Source organism: Adiantum capillus-veneris, chromosome 26 (assembly GCF_014529385.1).
Source record: "Adiantum capillus-veneris isolate H3 chromosome 26, ASM1452938v2, whole genome shotgun sequence".
Taxonomy (NCBI): domain Eukaryota; kingdom Viridiplantae; phylum Streptophyta; class Polypodiopsida; order Polypodiales; family Pteridaceae; genus Adiantum; species Adiantum capillus-veneris.
In genome coordinates, this window is record NC_140956.1 from 25,729,093 (window position 1) to 25,748,489 (window position 19,397).

At 39.7% G+C, this 19,397-nt stretch overlaps 1 protein-coding gene and 1 pseudogene across 1 annotated transcript; both read right to left on the reverse strand.

The window, feature by feature from the left end:
- Nucleotides 1-11,554, reverse strand: part of LOC147423157 (uncharacterized) — a 29,732-nt pseudogene extending 18,178 nt beyond the window's left edge.
- Nucleotides 11,555-11,702: 148 nt separating this feature from the next.
- LOC147423159 (ACT domain-containing protein ACR4-like) lies at nt 11,703-14,721 on the reverse strand. The gene is made up of 7 exons (XM_086501059.1): nt 14,589-14,721; nt 14,425-14,470; nt 14,236-14,350; nt 14,019-14,086; nt 13,361-13,936; nt 13,168-13,272; nt 11,703-12,312 (listed from the first exon to the last, which is right to left on the reverse strand). Exons 1-7 carry the CDS (start codon nt 14,645-14,647, stop codon nt 11,956-11,958), a joined length of 1,326 nt encoding a protein of 441 aa, XP_086357185.1. The 5' UTR covers nt 14,648-14,721; the 3' UTR covers nt 11,703-11,955.
- Nucleotides 14,722-19,397: the final 4,676 nt, after the last annotated feature.

The following is a 19,397-nucleotide window of genomic DNA, read 5'->3' on the forward strand; positions in this document are numbered from 1 at the left end:
AAGATTAACTAGGATTAATTTATAGAATGTAAGAAAAATAAAGCCATGTGATTCTGTGAAATAAAAAGAATTCATCGATATATATGTATGTGTACCTATAAAATTTACTAGATTTATACAAAGTAAAGCTTTACTTTAACATTCTAAAACAATAGAATGCAAGAAAAATCAAGACTTGCCTGGTGTGAAATGAAAGATGAAATAAAAACATCCATTTACCATTTTAAAATTGGAACTTCTTATTGTCTATAAGGCTTCTTGTAGAGAGCCTACCCTTTCGTGTGAAGCATTGAAGTCTTTATTTTCATTTCATTGTGTCGAAAGGTCTCTTTCATTCAAAGCTTACATAACTTGACTTCCTTTCATTTTATTGCTTTCTTAGTGTTGTATTGGGTTAGAGAGACTTTTATTGTTTGCATGATAGAGACTTACTTTAAATCTTTATTTCACTTTCATTTCATATCTTGAGATGTCTTGACTATTTTTGCATTCTATTGTTTTAGAATGTTAAAGTGAAATTTCACTTGCATAATTCTAATAAATTCTATGGATACACACACACATATATATTAATGAGTTTTTTTAATTTCACATTTTATTTCGCAGCCTCACATGGCTTGACTTTTCTTACATTTTATAACTTAATTCTAGCCAATATTCAAGAAAGTCTCTTTTATTAAGCGGCCGTCGACAGAGTTTCCTTCCAGCAAAGAAGCGAACCGGAAATAGTAGCATAAATTTAATTTGTAGGATTTTTGATCTATTTTCTCACATATTTCACCAGTTTTTCTTTCCTTTACCACGGTTTGCAACTAGGTAGTCTCCATTTTCAACCAGCTCAAGGCTAAGCTGAGGCATTCCTTTCTTGAACACTAATTCTACTTAAACACAACCTAATGATTTTATCACGTTCTAATTATTTTAGAAAGCCACCGTGATTCTTTCACTTGTTGTATTAGAATGCCTCACTTTGAGCTTCACCTTTGTTTTATTGATTACAAGAAACTAGACGTTGTCACCATTCCATGTAAGAGGTTACATTCATTGTTGCCATTGAGAAATGAAAAAACTCTGAAGAGTGGAAGAAAGCAATTGGCACCGCAATGATTGATATACATGTTTGAGTATATGGATTCTTGTTCATGTTGAGGATTGCTCCCGGTGTAGCCAATCTTTGCTTTGGTGTCCCTTTATTAATGGCCCCTTTATCAGTCGATGTATCTGTGGCATCTGAAAGACGCCATGGCTCGATAGCATGCATCATAGACAGTAGGATTATAGGTACGCTTTGCACTAAAATCCCATTCTGCATCAACATCAGCATCACAATCTCCTTTCACATAAGACTCAACAATAGTTACATTTGTAGTGGAACCAGCATTAGTAGTGTAACAAACCTCGAGTCTTCTTAGCCTCTTTGGCCTTCAAATTAGGATATTGCTCGATAGCATGCATCATAGATAGTAGGATTATAGGTATACTCTGCACTAAAATCCCATTCTGCATCAACATCAGCATCACAATCTCCTTTCACAGAAGACTCAACAATAGTTGCATTTGTAGTGGAACCAGCATTAGTAGTGTAACAAACCTTGAGTCTTCTTAGCCTCTTTGGCCTTCAACTGAGGATATTTCTTGATCAAGTGATCATTAGATTTACAATAATGGCACTGCACTTCTTTTTGCCCATTTCACCATAATTCCTAGACAAATTGCTACCATTAGAAGCATTAGGAACAGGTGATTTACCACTTGTAGAAGAACCACAAGAAGTGGCTACATAGTTTTTACCATCATTTCTTTAAGCACCAATAAAGGCATGTTCAACTGCATGCTGTCTAGTCCTTTTTTTCTCTGGAAAGTGACTCTTGCAATAGCAATGTGCATAATGCATCAAACTTGACAAATTCACGATTTCCTTGGGTCATAAGTCTCCAAGTACTAGCAAAAGTCTTGTAAGAATCTGGCAAGGCATCAAGAATAGTCTGCACAAGGGAACTGCCTGAAATGACTTCACCTGCAGAAATAAGTTTCTCATTGATGTCCTTGACACCAACGAGAAAAGTGTCCATATCATCTTCCTCATGCATAATCTTTGACTCCAGGTCTTTAAGCAGCAATGCAATTTTTACCTCATTGCGACTTGCATAAAGACCAACGAGAATATCCCAAGCCTGGTTTGCAAATTTTGTTGAGCGAATGTGGGGAGTAATAGTGCATTTCATAGACAACACAATCAATGCATGAGGCTACGCATCTTTTACATCCCAACAAGCTTTCTCAGCAATAGGCATAACAGCTCAAGCAGCAACAATCCTACCACCAAAACCTGCAACATCCTCAACATCGCCTACATCCTCAAAACTAGGATGTACATCAATGCCCTGCGCACAATGTTCCAAACTCCCTTTGACACAAGGACATGTTGCATCATATAAGCTCACATAGGGTAATCATTCCCATCCAGTCTGTCCTCAACAGCAAACATCTTGAACACATATGTGTTGTTGTCAGCCATGGTGAATGTTGAACCTAATGTGAAAATTGTCCGAAAAGTGGAGAAACAGAGTGGGAACAATATGTGCTATATAGCACAAACCGTAGAAGACTGTAAGGGATCTATTATGCAAAAAATGACACTGACATAAAATTTGCACATGGGTCCACTTCATGAAATTATGTTAGACTACTAATTTGACCCTTCAAATTGTTTACTAAGGGTTATTGCAAGTGATGCTGAGATTATGATGTAGGAAAACACACAGCTGCAAGTAGGCATCGCTTGTGTGTTGTTTTATTATTGTGTATATAGAAAAATGAAGGGTTAGTGTATGTGATAGTTAATAGGTTAGGTTCACATGGGCGGCCAGTCACATAGTCTTTACCCAACAATCTCCCAATTAAACGCCAATGTGGTTGTAAGTGGCGACTATATCTAGTATCTACAACCATGAAGCACGACACCTTCACCCTTGTACAAAACTTCTCAACCTACATCCATTATCTCAAAAACCGCACCGTAGTTAAGCTCTTTGTAAGAGCATCTCTTGGGTTGTCATCAGTGTGGACCTTGACAAGCTCCAAGCGCTTATGTGTCAAAACATCCCGAATGAGATGATACCTCACCTCAATGTGTTTTGACTTAGAATGAAACACGGGATTTCTTGCCAAAGCAATGGCACTCTGACTATCACTATGCAAAACTAGAACCTACTGAATGTGTAGATCTCCCAGTAAACGTGCCAACCATATAGCTTCTTTGTTGGCATCTGATGTTGCAACATACTCAGCCTCTGTAGTAGAAGAAAATCTTGGAGAGATGATCTACAAGAAATGGCTTCTCTTGCAAATATGAAATGTAGCCAGACATAGATCTCTTATTGTCTCTATCTGCAACCCACATAATTTGCATCCGTGTAACCAACAATAGATGCATCATTGTTGCCGAAGCGTAAACACATGCTTGTTGTACCCTTCAAGTATTTGAGGATGTGTTTCACCGATATCCAATGCTGCTTGTCAGGAATAGCCATATATTGACTAACCACTGCCACTGCAAATCCAATGTTGGCCTCGTAGCTACCATAGACTGCCTATAGTCAAAGACTATGGCACACTTTCCATTTCTACTCTATCAGCATCTGACTTGGGAGAATCTTCCTTGTTGAGTTTCAAATATGTCGGTAATGGGGTACTCAGTGTCTTCCCCCCCTGCATATTGAAACGCTTCAAGACTTTGTGGATATAGGATTCTTGAGATAACTCAAGAATGTCTCTTTTCATATCATCAGATGTAAACTTGTTCTTGTAAACCCAAATGCAAGGTAAGGCGTACTGGCCTTCTAGCAATTCAACCAAGTCCCATGTCTCATTGTTCACAATCGAGTTATACTCAGATTGCATGGTGTGCTTCCAATTGATCTTGTCATCCATTTGCATGGCTTCTTCATAACAAGATGGCTCATCACAATCTGTCAGCATAATGTAATCTAACCCTGGATGAAACCGCTCAAAAGGTTGTGAGAATCTAGTATATCGTCTCAAATCCTGACTACTACTCTCTGGCCTGTTAATTGGAGCATTGCTAGTGGAAAAAGGTACATCACTAGGCTTTTGAGTTGTCACAGATTCTGAGGCAATGTCCTCAAATGTGACCTTTCTGTATTCACCCTCTTTGATAGGTTTCTCATGCATCTTTGATTCATTGAAGAACATATGTGAACAGTGAATTACTTTGCGTGATTCTGGGTGCCATAGGCAAGAGCCCATCTCTCCATCTACACCAGAACCAGGAAAATACACTTGTGTGACTTTGGGTCTAGCTTTTTCTAAAGCTCTTTGGGACATTTACATATGCCTCGCATCCAAAGACATGCAAGTGATCATAATGTGTCTTCTTGCAAGACCAAAACTCCTCTGGAATCTTGTAATCCAATGGTGTGCTAGGTGGCCTCTTGATCATGTGTATCATTGTGAGTATTGCTTCTGCCCAAAAACCTTGAGTCACATTCACCATAGAAAGAGTGGTTGTGACTCACTTCTGAATCATATGATTCATCCTTTCTCTTTATCATTCGGTATATTGAAAAATGAAGGGTTAGTGTATGTGAGAGTTAATAGGTTAGCACTGTTAGGTTCATATGGGCAGCCGGTCACATGGCCTTTACCCAACAAAAAAGATTTTGCTAGGTATGATAGGCTTTGTTAGGTGCAACACTTTGTTGATTCCTCTTTTCTAGTTGTAACTTGTTGATAAGAAGAAGATCCTCGAACTCCGCTCGCTACCTTCATCTTTAACCTTGTTGGCTTGCACTGCTCTTACTAGAAGAGAGGAGGTGAGGGAGTGTGTCATGGGCACACTCCCTTAGGAGACTGTTTGAAGCCCACAAGGGATCCTTAAGTGCCCACGTACAAAAACACAATCTCCAAGTAATGGTGACAATGTTCGAGAGCACAGTAGGAGAGAAACGTCACAACACTCACTACAGATCTTGAGAGAGGGAGAGATAAAGAATCAAAAAGTAAACCCCTCCGTAGCGCGAACATGACAAGCTCAAGCACATGCCATTTTGTTATGGTGGTCCTCCCGCCTTCTCCTCCCTCCTTAAGCGGCCATGCCCACGCGACAGTTCCATTAGAGAGAGAGAGAGAGAGAGAGAGAGAGAGAGAGAGAGAGAGAGAGAGAGAGAGAGAGAGAGAGAGAGAGAGAGAGAGAGAGAGAGTTCATGCAAGCCTTTTCCAAAAATAGCTCCATGACCTATCTTTGCTAAACTTAGCTCTGATACCACTGTGAGACCAGAGTGCCTAAAACATATCTCTCCTTGCAACCCCTGCCCCTTATATAGGCAACCCCCGAGCTTGGTTCAGACTAGCCCCTGGCCTCTGGCCTTTGGCCTAACAATGTATGGTCAAGAGTCAAGCTTTACCACATTTTTTTTGGCTTGAGGTTGCCACGTGTGCTACTTATGTACTTAACAGGTGTCTTGTCAAAGCCTTGCAGTCTATGACTCCTTATGAAGGATGGCATGATGAGAAGCCATCTATTTATCACGTGTGTATTTTTTGTTGTTTAACTTATGCTTTAGTGCCACAAACACAACGCAAAAAATTGGATGATAAGGCTCTCAAATACATTTTTGTTGGTTACAATTGTGAAAGCAAAGGTTACAGATTATAACATCCGCAAACAAAACATACCTTGGTTAGATATATTTGTGAAATATTATGTTCAACCTTTGTTATCATATACCAGAGACAGTAATGTAAGCTCATAAGATATTTATCACACTTTGTTGCCTCGTTTTAATGGTGAAAACTTGAATGTAAGTTATTAGGCATATGTTAGTAGCCTATGGAGGCTTTTAAAAATGTTACGGATTAGCCTATTATTGATGCAGATGTACTTGATGTGGAAAGGGATCAGAATGAAGAGGCTAGAGTTTTGCCAAAATGGCCGGTGCATACTTTGTGTGATAGTAAATTGGATGCACATATGTCTAACCGCACTCGTTCAGGAACTCACCATGCATCATGTGTCAGATTGTTATGCTTCAGCGAGGAACCTATTTCTTTTGATAAAGTATAGAATTCAAAAAACTGGATAGCTACCATGCAATCAAAATATGATGCACTTCTATAGAATGACACAATGATTTTATACGATTTGCCTCTTGAAAAAAAGGCCATTGATACAAAGTGGGTTTATAAGTTGAAATGTAAGACGGATGGTGAGATGGTTCGCTACAAGACTAGACTTGTTGCAAAACATTATGCACAGCAAAAAGGCATTGACTTGAGGACTGCAAATATATTGCTGCTTCAATGAAAACATGTTTGAAATTAATTCTTCATGATGTTGGAGATCTTGTTGATGTCACTCTAGATGTCTTATTTATGTGTGCAATACAAGGCTAGATATTCAATTTTTAGTCTCACACATCGACATATTTATGCATAGCCTAGGGTCTAAGTATTCGCAGGTTGTTGGGTCGTTGGCACTTTACATCTTGGGTTGTTTTATCCCAAGGAAAAATCATTGCTGCCAAATTTGCATGCTTTTTTGGAGTTAGATTGGGTTGGTTGTTATGACACATGAGTTTTCACAAGTAATTCATGCTTAGCACTTCATGCATATCATGGTTGAGCAAAAAGTAAACTAATGAGTCCACTTCTAGTTGTGAAGTTGAGGACAAGGCATTCTTCGCAACTACGGTTGAGAATGTATGGCTCATATGCCTTATGGTTGATTTGGGTATTGGACAAGATAATGTCAACATCATCTACACTGACAGTCAACAGTCAAGAGTGCGTTGGCAATTGCAAGGAACGGAGTCTTTCTTGCTCGCACAAAGTACATTAATGTGCATTATCACTATGTCACAGAGAGACCCTCAACAGGAGAGATTAGATTGGCTTATTTGTCAACAAAGTACAAATTTGTAGATCTATTCACAAAGGCATTGCCTCGTGAGAAGTGAGAACTAGGGATTTCATTAACGTGATCACAAATACGTGATAACGTTAATAACGTTGAGTGATCACGTTAAATATTCACGTAACTTCCTTTCAACCTATAAAAATTGTCCAATTCAATACACCTACTAGGGTTTTTTAATTTCTTAGTGGGCTCGATTTAGCATTCTTATAGAGTATTGATGGGTCCGTTGAGAAAAACATATACCTCGACGAAATTTTGGTGGGTTTTCACGTCACCTTTTATTCGGCTTTTTTGTAATCACGTTAATTGTGATTATGTGAATGTGATAATAAACATTGTAATCACAATTAATTCACATGATCACATAAATATTAAATCCCTCTTCAACTTCGAAGCCTTTCACAAATCTTTGGGCTTTCTTCCTTTTGTGGATTGATCATGTCTTTATTAAAGCATGGCACTTTCCTATACACTATGTGCCAGCTCTCGTTCACCGCATCACTCCCTAGGAACACCAGGGTACTTTTTTTCTCATTAGGAGATTTTTTCTCCTCGTGCGTTGTATATACGCCCATTACTCTAGGGCTAACTTATCTTACTATTTGTGCGCTAAGCAATACATTCTCTGTTGTGTGCCTTGAGCTTCTTAACACTAGCCCTATAATTGGACATTCAAGTGTCCTAAGACACTAAAGTGTCTTGTTTTCCTACCAAGTTTTGGCAATTTATTTATCAAGCTAGAAAGAAATTTTTTACACCTTGCTTCTACCATAGGTTGGTTATAGGGGAAAGAAAACCTTGGATTTTTTTCCATGCCAAGATACAATCCCTATGGAGAGAATTATGATAAGTTTTAAACTATAAATTTTAGTAAAATTTCAAACTGTTTTGCCAAAAAAATCATAAAATTCTTATATATTTTTGTAGAGATGGCTTTTTTTATGTTTATAAAAGTCAAGTGTTAGTACTTAGTGCTACAAAACAATAGAGTACCTTTCAAAGACTAGTTTCCATGTCACACGCAAGTTATAGACATAATTTCATACTTGAGCATGTGCTGAAAAAGAGCATAATTTTGGTCTTCCAAAGGTCCCCTCATGGAATTGGGACTATTCTAGTGTAGTTTGACAACTAAAAACAACTTTATATATTAAAACCAAGAAAGTACGTATTTTTCAACTCGGAAGTAATTTTTTTCGCAAATGCAACTTTCAATTATCAATAGCACAATTGTGAAATAGTCACGTAAAATTTTCTACAACGTCGCTTTATTTCTTCTTGAGCTTATACAGTCGATTTCTTCAAAGCATCAAGCACAGTCTTACGAGAGTACTTGATGAGTATAGTTAAAGATCATGGTAGCTTCTAAAATGCAAGGGTACATTTTTAAAAGACCCTCTAACTAACATATTTAATCATGTCAAGAGGGTTTTCATAAATATGCCGTCTAATGAAAGTAGCATTTAACTTAAATTTGTGAAAAAATGACACTTGAGTGTCCTGTTTTGGTACCAAACTAGTGTTAATCTTCTCCAAGTTATGTGTGCATCCTTGCAAGCCTAATTCCAACATGTACTAATTTTTGGATTATCTTTGTTCAAGATCTAATGACTCACTAGCTCAATCGAACAACCAAACAAGGTTATGATATTGTTGAAGGGACAAACACTTCCACTAGGATGTGCAGAGGATTTGAAGGTTCTGAAAGCAGTTGTCCAAGACGTTGGGAAATATCATAATTTTTTGCATGTAGTGCATCATCGCTGGCCACGACAAACTGGTTGCTAGAATTTTCCAGGCTGTTGTCTCTCTTGCCTTCATGAGCTTCCCCCGAGTATTGCTTCTTGTTCATGCTTCGGTACACACAATTGTAGCACATCATCAGCTCATCTTTGATATAGTTGTCTAACTATAACCTTGAAGTATCGACTTTCCACAGCCATTTTCTTTCGCTATTCGTGATTAAACCATACAAAAAACATTCCAAACTGCGCAAACATCAATAGTTCTTCTTACCAACCGGTTGGTTGTAGAGTGATTACAAACCATCTAGTATCCAACAACTCATCTTTAACAAATTCTCCCTGCATATCCTTTGGCAAATCTCTGGCGTCAAGCTGAGAAAGATAGTATGCAAGTGCATACTATTTGCCGAGAGTATGAACCATTGTGAACTTGAAGTTAGTGTCACTATCCATCGTACAAATTTTCCATGAAGGGTCTCTTTTTCCACCACGTATAGTAAAGCCAAATGAACTTGATTGAAGCTAGTATCACTATCCATTTAACAGATTTTCCATGGAGTCTGTTTTGCCACCATGTGATCAACAAGAAAAACAAACTTGTTGCCATGCAAGTAGTGTCGAAACTGTCCCCAAAGAGTTGGTCTAACAGTAAGGCTTTGGGCTCTCAACCTATTGGTTGTGGGTTCAAATCCCCCATTGGGTCACACTTTAGGGGGACACCTGGTGTTCACATTGCTAGGGGTCTTTCCCTTGGACACTCGAGTCCTCCTCCCTGCCAAAGGAGGAGGTTCATAGCTCATTACTATGAGTTTTCTCCGTCGTTCCCAACACGTGATGTAACAATTAGGTGGCCATGGTGATGCCTACGCTTGGCTCTTGCCCGATGGTACACGACCCTTGCCTGACCATGTAACATGGCTAATATTTGGAAGGGATAAGCACCTCCCCCTGTGGACCCTTTGGTGTGTCAGGAAGAAAAAAAGTAGTGTCGAAACTTGATGACACCCAATACTTAGGCCCCTGTCACACTGGGGCACCCAAAGCCCGGCCAACTTTTCAAAGTGGTGGCCATGTATCTTTCTTCATCATCAAGGAGACCTTTAGCAAGATTACTTTGCCTTGGCTTGTTTCAGCCATGGTTTGTCAAGGAGCAGGTATGCACCGCTAGTGCCTTCCATTCTAAGCACCACTGTCACAATGGTATGGAAGGCATGCAATTGACATCAAGCTACGAAACCTACCATTGCAAATACCAACCCTAAATGAAGCATGGAAATAACAAGGTGGTTGATTGGGCCTACCTAACCACAGTATTCTTGTTGCTGAAGGATTATTACTCTATTTCATGGCATTTGTCTAAGTGAAATTTCAAGAAATATTGACTGACTGGTGTAAGCCTTGTGAAACCCAGTTTCATCAGGTATCAACAAAAAGTTTTTTGGCATTGCAATGAAGACTCTTCCATTGATTAAATGTGCATTGGCCATTTTCCTAGGTTTTGTCTTGACATTTTCTCATAGCGAGTGTTTTTAATTGTTGAAAATTGCTAAAACGTTTTGTATGTAGGTCTTTAATCATCATAACTTTGAGCTCCTCAACTGAACAGTTGTTTGTTATGGAAGTTTCTTGAATGTTCTTGGGCAGAGAAGCTTGAATCAAGAGCTGCCTATAGGGTAGGAAGATATTGTGGAAAGAAGTGAATTGAATGTTGGGGGAAACATGGTTGGGAAAATGGTGTTATTTTGTGTCTTTCCAGTAGATCTAGACGACATGTGCCTTGGTTCGCCATCAAAGGTGCGTTGGGATGCCATTTCCATGTAATTCCAAAAGAGTGAGGATTGAGTTCTGGAAGGGAGATCATATTGAGTGTTGAGCTCAGGACGCTACACTTTGAATACCCCATTAAGTCACTTTTTGTCAACGAAACAGTCTACCCGCTACCATTAACCCTCCCTCATGACCCATGTGAGCAGCTTATGTGATTTCGATCGGTAATGTAGTGTGTGTGTGTGTGTGTGTGTGCGTGTGTGCGTGTGTGTATATATATATATATATAACAAAATTATCCTGCTCTAGTTTAGTCAATTGCTTGGCATACTCTTGTGAATCGGCTGATCTCCGGCGTTTGGAAATCTTTGCAAATGCCCATAAAACTATGTGTGCTGTTTCAGTACATTAATAACGTATAACGGTCATAATCTTGACAATCTCCTCAATAGGTGGCTATAATGTGCATGAATCCATCTCATCAAACTGTGGCACACATTTCCTCTTGTATAGAGAAAAAAGTTGTGGCACACATTTCCTCTTGTATAGAGAAAAAAGTTCTGTTACCTAGAAAGAATGGCTCTACAAAGCCAAAGCCACTTATAAACCTCACATTTACAACAAAGAGATAAAGCCGAATATCTCACCCTTTTTGAAGAAAACCTGGCAGAATTTCCGACGTGGTGAAATTTCCTCACCTCTTTACCATCCATTGAATGACCCCAATACCTGCAGCTTGAATCGTTCGACTCACTGAAAATTGGATGATTGACAATGTACCTACCATTGAAAAGTTCCAAGGCAACGTGTACCTCATTTGTTCTTGTTCATGTCTTGAGTGCCACATGTTGGTTTACTTTCCCCATACAAGCAGGCAGCTGAGACACAAATGAGATTTCACAAAAAATTGGTGCAGAAGCAACTACTTCAAAATGCGAAAACCAAGAGCTCACCTGTATTTGCACCTACCATTGGTGAGTTCCAAAGCCAGTATGAGCTCATTAGATATTGTTCATGTTTTGAACACCAGGTGCTCTGGTGTATCTTTCACACATAACCAGCTAAGGCACAAAAGAAGTCTCAAAAATAATGTTACTCCTAGAATCCCTGCAAAATTCTTTAAAGATGACCTGGCTGAACAAACACATAAACTGAGATCCCACCTCCGATAATGTTAAAGTATCTGGATTTTAAGGTGTGAGTGCCTCCAGAATTTTCACTCCTGCTGGCATTCCGAAAAGAGGAAAACCATCGACGTGCAAATCTAGGCATTCATTTTGGATTAAATAGAAGCAAAATCAATGAATTTTGTACAAAGTGACAGTATCCTCATGCATGCCTAGGTGGGCTATGGCCCAAAATGCCAATACCCTCATTCCTATAATGTTGGCTTTTTCAGATGAGGGATAGCCTCTTCTGAAGTCAGGTAAATATGCAAACTATGAACAACAAATCATATAGTACATATGTATGAACGTGAAGATGACCACTGCACGATATATATCTTCATGAACACGATTTGATTAACCCCAAACTATACAGAACTTGTGCAGGCATTCCCAACAACAAACTGCCAATCGACAACTTTGATGATGTGGTTGCCTTTGTGGAAGGAATATTGCAATCAGAAGGTGGACTTTTCACTTGCAAAACTGCTTTTCCTATTGACTGTCTCACTGCTTCAACTGCTTTCAGGTCCACAACATTCCCTGCAGCATCAGTGACGTAAAACACATTGATAGCCTTGTTGTCTTTGGTGTTGACATCAGCTCTTGTGACAGACAGCCCATGCTCCCTAAAAATCCGGGTTACGTCCGACAGAAGTCCCACTCTGTCATTGGTGCACAACTCAAGTCTCAAGCCCTGCAATCACAAAAAGCAACACATGTCACCACAACCATTTTCACAACAAAATGTGAAGCTGTTCAGGATCTGGCCCGGGAACCTTAGGAACTTTACTTCATGGCGCAACTAATTTCATCTTTAAGTTCCACTAGGTGCCATTAGAATAGAAAGGGCAAAGTATGAATTGAAAAATTAAGAAAGAATGGGTTGCACGTGATTTAGAATGTTCACATAAAATTAATCACATGCATATTTATGCAACAATTTCCAAAATATAATCGGGGAAGACTTTGAAGAAATTGAATAACTGAGACTATAATTTGGTCCATTACACATATATCTATGTCTATACTATTATATAAAGGAGGAAGGATTCACGCTGAGGCTACCGGATGAAGGATTTGGCGGCGGCTACATGCTAGTTTGCACATAATTACTCATTGCAAGTTCCTTTGTGATCTTGGCTTACTCAAGTGGGCCCATCTCAGTAAACATATAGCTTCAATGAAGGAGGCTTATATGCCCACATGACTAGAAGACTATAATCTATCTTATGGCCTGCCTTCGATTTAGCAAATCAACCTTTCAAATTCCCCCTGTACTGGCGACAACCTTGACTGATGTAAATGAAGTTGTTAACCCAATCCCAGGACAAAAAGACACAACCATCCTATTCAAAAGAAAAAAAAAACAAGAAACATCCATGATGCCAATGGTAAACCTAGAAAAGATAAATACGATCCAAGTATGTGTGCTTCATGCAATAACTATTGTTCCAGGAACAAAGAATAACTTTTAAGGTAAAAAAACGCACCAAACTCACAGGTGATCAAGCCTATCATCGAGAATATCTTGCCATAAGAAAAAAAATACCTGTGTAACGCGACGATTTATGGCGGCTCGCAGGCATTGAATCACTCTTTGCCTCTCTGCCGCCGAATCGAGCATACACCCATCAATGTGGCGAATATAGTATTCCTGATCCAGCAATCAGGAAAAATGAGCCATACATCCCAGGCAATGCCCACATACACACTTTAACAAGAGAAGAGTGATGTATACATACTTGATGAGCTATAAGACCATCTGTGTCTATAGTTGCATGAAATACGACATACTCCATGTCAGTCAAGGTGCAAAGCGTGTCGAACAAAAGCTTTGCCCGGTTTCTGCTTTCAACGTTGACAACAGAATACCCTTTCTCTACACAGCTATCCACAGTTATCTTCCCATCAAGATCCCAGTGCTCTTCCTCCACCCTTTCATAATCACGATCAGCATACATCATTTGGTGTAAACGCCTCTCAGTGTGGGTAAGACCTCCCACAAAGTCTGTTCTGGCGCACTTGGAACTTTGATCACCGTTCAACACTTTACTCAAAGACTCTTTTATTCTACAAAGTCTAACAGAGTCCATAATAGGACCAAAGGTGGCCTCATCTGTAATGTAAAGAACACATGCCACTCGCATGCATTGAGTCCACAACTCTGCCGACACAACATTGCACTTCATGTCAGCTAGCAAAGCACAGATCTCGGACATGAGACCTGGCCTGTCAGTGCCTATGAGTTCAATGGTGGTGTGCTGTACCACCGACTGCATCCCAATTCTCCGTGGACATTGATGACTAAAATCAATAGCCTGCATGTTGTAACAAATGAATGATGAGTACTATATCAAGTAAAAAGCCTCGTTATATATACTTCGAAACTGTCTTTCACACCTCTTCAATATAGCTAATAGTCTCTTCACTCGTCACCTTCTTTCCAACTGCATCAGTCACATGGAATACTGCACAACAGAAAACCTTCAGACAACAATATAACCATTGATGTGCTCGTAAAGACATAGGCATTTATAAAGACTAGCTGCAGATAAAGGCATAGGCAGAGTGCCATGTTGAAAGAGTATGATGCTTACATTCCATTGTAAACACTTACCGTCCATGAACCATCCACCATCAGATGATATGTAAGCTTTGTGAATGTTGAGGTCAAGATCGGTGAGGATCTGCACCACGTCAAGAAGGATGCTGTGCCTGTTGGAGCTGTCGATCTGCAAGAAACAAAAGGTGAAAAAGAGAGAGAGAGAGAGAGAGAGAGAGAGAGAGAGAGAGAGAGAGAGAGAACCTTAAAGACGGTGGCATTCTCGCAAGATTCGTTGTCAACGACGACTCTGCAGATGCATCAAAACCGCAGATGAAGACCGTCAGGTGGGTGTGTGTGTGTGTGTGTGTGTGTGTGTGTGTGTGTGTGTGTGAGAGAGAGAGAGAGAGAGAGAGAGAGAGAGAGACCTGGGAGGGTTCATGCGCCATACAAGCTTCTGATACTCGTCATCGAAAGCCTGCTCCATGGCTGGGAAGCCAGGGGTAGGCGGCTCCCATCGACAACTTCGATGTTCGAATGTTTCGGCTTTTGACAATTTCTTTCTCTCGCACAAAACGCCGTGGGTCACACCAATGACCCGCCACCACGTGCGTCGGCTTTTCCACGTGTTAGACTAATCCTTGACACACTTGGGTTGCCCTTTCCACGTCCACCTTGTTCTGTTCACACGTGCCACCAACACAAGTCACCATTGACTAATAGTTTTGTCTTAAGGATCACAGGCTCAAGCCTAGCACAGCATCTTTTGCCATGGAAAGCCATATAAGGGGGTGGTCACACGAGGCGTAGTTATCAGTTACTTTTTTGGATAACTATGCCTCTATGGTGGTCACGTGATGGTGTATCATAGTACTATCCATGGGCAATTGTAACTATGCCGATTTAATCGACATAGTTACACAAGTAGAAGGCAAATTTTCTTTAAACAAAGTTGGTCTAGCTTTATGTACAAGTATGATTAGCAGGTATGCACATCTATTGTTTTATGCCATGAGATTTGTTGTTTTCAGTATTTTTGCATGGCCTTCCGTGCCTCTGTTTGTAGAAGTGGTATTAGAGCTTGCAAAAACGCTTCTGACAATGTCAGAAACATGCTCACGATGATTGTGGTGATGAATCAAATCCCACAGCTAAGTTTGCTTTCTTTACTTATTTTATTAGCATGACTATTTTATTCCCATAAGTGCATAGAATGGTTGCGTGATTCAATTAAAATAAGATTAGCTTGATTAGGAGTTTAGTTAATACAAATTAGCATGGAGCAAAGAATAAGAGAAGCTTTAGCATCGAAGGAACAATCTCAAGTGATGAAGAAGAAGAGAGAGAACTTCATAGACCTATGCGGTACCAATATATTCTCATAGTAGGAGAGGAATTTAGAGTTATAGCCTATAGGAATCAAATACTATAGATACACAACATATCACTTTGATCATGAAATGATGAATCCAAGAGAAGATACTAACCATTGTTTTTACAAGTATGATTTGTAGATTCCTATCTTCGCAAATTGAGGACAATTACTTTCTAATGGAGAGGCATGTAATTGTTGGAATTTGGGTTGCAGGAAAATACTCACATCTTGGAGAAGACAAAGGAATCTCAAGGCACACAATAGAGAGTGTATTACTTAGTGTGCAATGGAAATATGGATAGCGCTAGAATTATGGGCATATATGCACGGAGGAAAAACCCTCCTAGTGAGGGAAAAAATGCCCCGGCAGTCCTAAATGTGTTTACACACATTACTACCACATGTATATGGTAACAAGTCCCCCCCTGGAGTGATGCGGTGAATGAGAGCTGGCACATAGAGTAAAGGGAAGTGCCATGCCCTAAGGACATGATCAGTCCACAAAAGGGGAGTAAGCCCAAATCTTTGCAAAAAGCTTCGAACTTCTCACGAGACAATGTCTTTGTGAAAAGATCTGCAAGGTTGTCCTATGTTGGCACATAAGCCAAGATGATCTCTCGTGTTGAGAGCCTCTCCCTGACATAGTGGTAATGCACCTCAATGTGCTTTCTGCGAGCAAGAAAATTTGGGTTCCTCGCAACTGCCAATGTGCTCTGACTGTCAGTGTAGATAGTGTTGGTAGTGTCCTGTCCAACACCCAAATCAGCCATAAGGCGTCTGAGCCATACACACTCAACCGTAGTTGTGAAGACTGCCCTGTACTCAGCCTCACAACTGGAAGTGGCCACAGTAGGTTGCTTCTTGCTCAACCATGATATGCATGAACTGTCAAGCATGAAACAAAAACCACTTGTGGACACTCGTGTGTCAAAACAACCATCCCAATCCAAGTCCGAAAAAGCATGTAAGTCTAGCGGAAATGATCCCCCCTTGGGATAAAACAAGCCAAGATGTAAAGTGCCACTCAAGTAGTGAAAAATCCTCTTGACAGCCTGCTAATGCTTAGACCCTGGGCTATGCATAAATTTGATGAGCTATGAGACTGCAATTTGAATATCTGATCTCGTGTTGCATACATAAATAAGTCATCCAACGACAATTTTGGTAAAGAGTGACATCTGCAGGATCACCTGCATCATGAAGACTCAATTTCAATCATGTTTCTATGGGAGTGGCAATAGGTTTAGAATCCTGAAGTCCAAACTTACGTAGCAGTGTCTCTATGTAATTTTTTTGACATAAGGTAATACCACCATCACATTGCTCAAACTGTACACCCAAGTAATGATGCAACAGTCCCAAATCTTTCATCTTGAAAGTAGCATTCAAATCAGCCTTAAATTCAGCAATATGTCCCTCTTTTGGTCCAGTGATCAACAAATCATCCACATAAAGAACCATAATGAGAAGTACATCACCCTCACGCTTTACATACAATGTGCTTTCTGTTGGACTATTATGAAAGCCTCATTTGACCAAATGAGTGTCAGCCTTCTCATACCAAGCATGAGGAGATTGCTTCAACCCATACAAATCTTTCTTACATCTGCACACTTTATCCTCTTGTCCTTTCTTGACAAAACCGCAAGGTTGCGTTACATAAACTTCCTCAAATATGTCACCATTTAAGAAAGCAGTAACAATGTCTGACTGATGTACATCCCAACCAAAATGAGATGCCAATGCACATAGAAAATGCACAATAGTCATACGACAGGTGGGAGCAAAAGTCTCTTTTTAATTTATGCCTTTTTGTTGTGCACAACCCTTTGCAACAAGTCGAGCCTTATAGCGATCAATCTCACCATCTGGGTTGCATTTCAACTTGTAAACCCACTTTGTACCAATGGCCTTTTTATCAGGAAGCAAATCACATAAAGTCTATGTGTTATTTTCTAGAAGCGCACCACATTTTGATTGCATGGCAGTCATCCAATTTTTTGAATTTTGTACTTCATCAAAAGATAGAGGTTCCTCAACATCATATAAGATAGACATAGCCAAAGTATAACAATCCAAATCATAAGATGCATGGTGATAATCTAAGCGAGTACGATTAGACAAAGCTGCATCCAATTTACTGTCATGCAAAGTATGCACCATCCATTTAAGCATACCTCTAGCCTGCTCATTTTCAGTCCTTTCCTCATCATGTACATCTACATCAGTAATAGGCTGATTTGTAACATTTTCAGAAACCCCCATAGGCTGTACATTTGCCTCATTGGAATTTACTTTGGAACTTCCACCATTGAAAAGAGGCAACAAAGTGTCATAAATGTCATGTGAGCTGACATTATTGTCTCTAGTACATGACAACAAGGGCTCAACAAAATCTTCCACAAAAACAACATCCCGTGAGACCAAGATATGCTTTGTTTGAGGATGATACAACCTGTAACCTTTGCTTTCATCACTATAATCAACAAAAATACATTTGAGAGCCTTATCATCCATTTTTTGTGCTGTGTTTGTGGCACCAAAGCATATGCCAAACATCCAAAAACACGCATGTGCTCAATAGAACGCTTTCTATCATGCCATGCTTCATATGGAGTAATAGACTGCAAAGCTTTCATAGGACACCTGTTTAGTACATACGTGGCACACATGATGGCCTCAAGCAAAAACGAATGCCGCAAAGTTTGACTTTTGACCATACATCGTGCCATTTTTGAAAGTGACCTGCTTTTTCTCTCAGCAAAACCATTTTGGTGAGGCGTATAAGGCACTATACATTGGTGTTTTATCCCATGACTAGCCAAAAATGCATGAAATTCATGAGACATATACTCGCCTCCTCGATTGGAACGGAGGGTGCCCATAGTACATTTTGAGACATTGCATCTTGGAGTAATCATCAATGAAAGTCATGAAGTAAAGGTAATTGTCCAAGGAGCCAGTTTGCATGGACCCACAAAACATCACTATGCACAACCTGCAACCTACATTTGGCCCTAATTGGACCATCCTTGGAAACTTAGAATGACGTGCATGGTAAAGTTTTGCATCTGAAATAGCCTTAGAATCCACAACTGCATTTGCAAAAATCTACTTACACTTGTCATACAAAGTGAGCTTATACAACCCACGATATAAAATGCCAGATGCAAGAATTTCATCACCAAAACTAAGATCATGTACTGTACATTTGTCATCCACAAACTTGACTACAAGTCCAAGTCTAGCAAGTGCAGATACAGACAAAAGATTCTTTTTGATCCAAGGTACATACAATGCATCAACAAGTGTGAAAGAACTACCATTTGCAGCAATAAGCACAATCTTTCCAAATCTCCTTGAACCGGATAAGAGGCATTGTTGGCACAAGTAACTAAATTCTTATGAGGAGTGAACAAATCACAATGTGAGGTAATGTGCTTGGTAGCACCACTGTCAAAATATCACACCTGTGAATCTATAGCAACTAACATGCATGCGTCATGGATAGCAGGAGTATAAGTGAACTCTGCACTAAAAGCCCATTCTGCATCAACATTGTCATCACAGTCTCCTTTCACAGAAGACTCAATAATAGCTACATTTGTAGTGGAACCAAACTCCTTCTTCTTAGCCTCTTTGGCCTTCAATTTAGGACACTGCTTGATCAAATGATCATTAGCTTTACAGTAATGGCAATGCATCTTCTTTTTGTCCTTTTCACCAAAATTTTCAGAAGAATTGCTGCCGAAGAAGTATTAGGAACAGGTGATTTACCAATCGCGGAAGAATAATGAGAATTGTCTACATTACTACTACCACCTTTTCTTTGAACAACAATAAAGGGCTGCTAAACAAATGT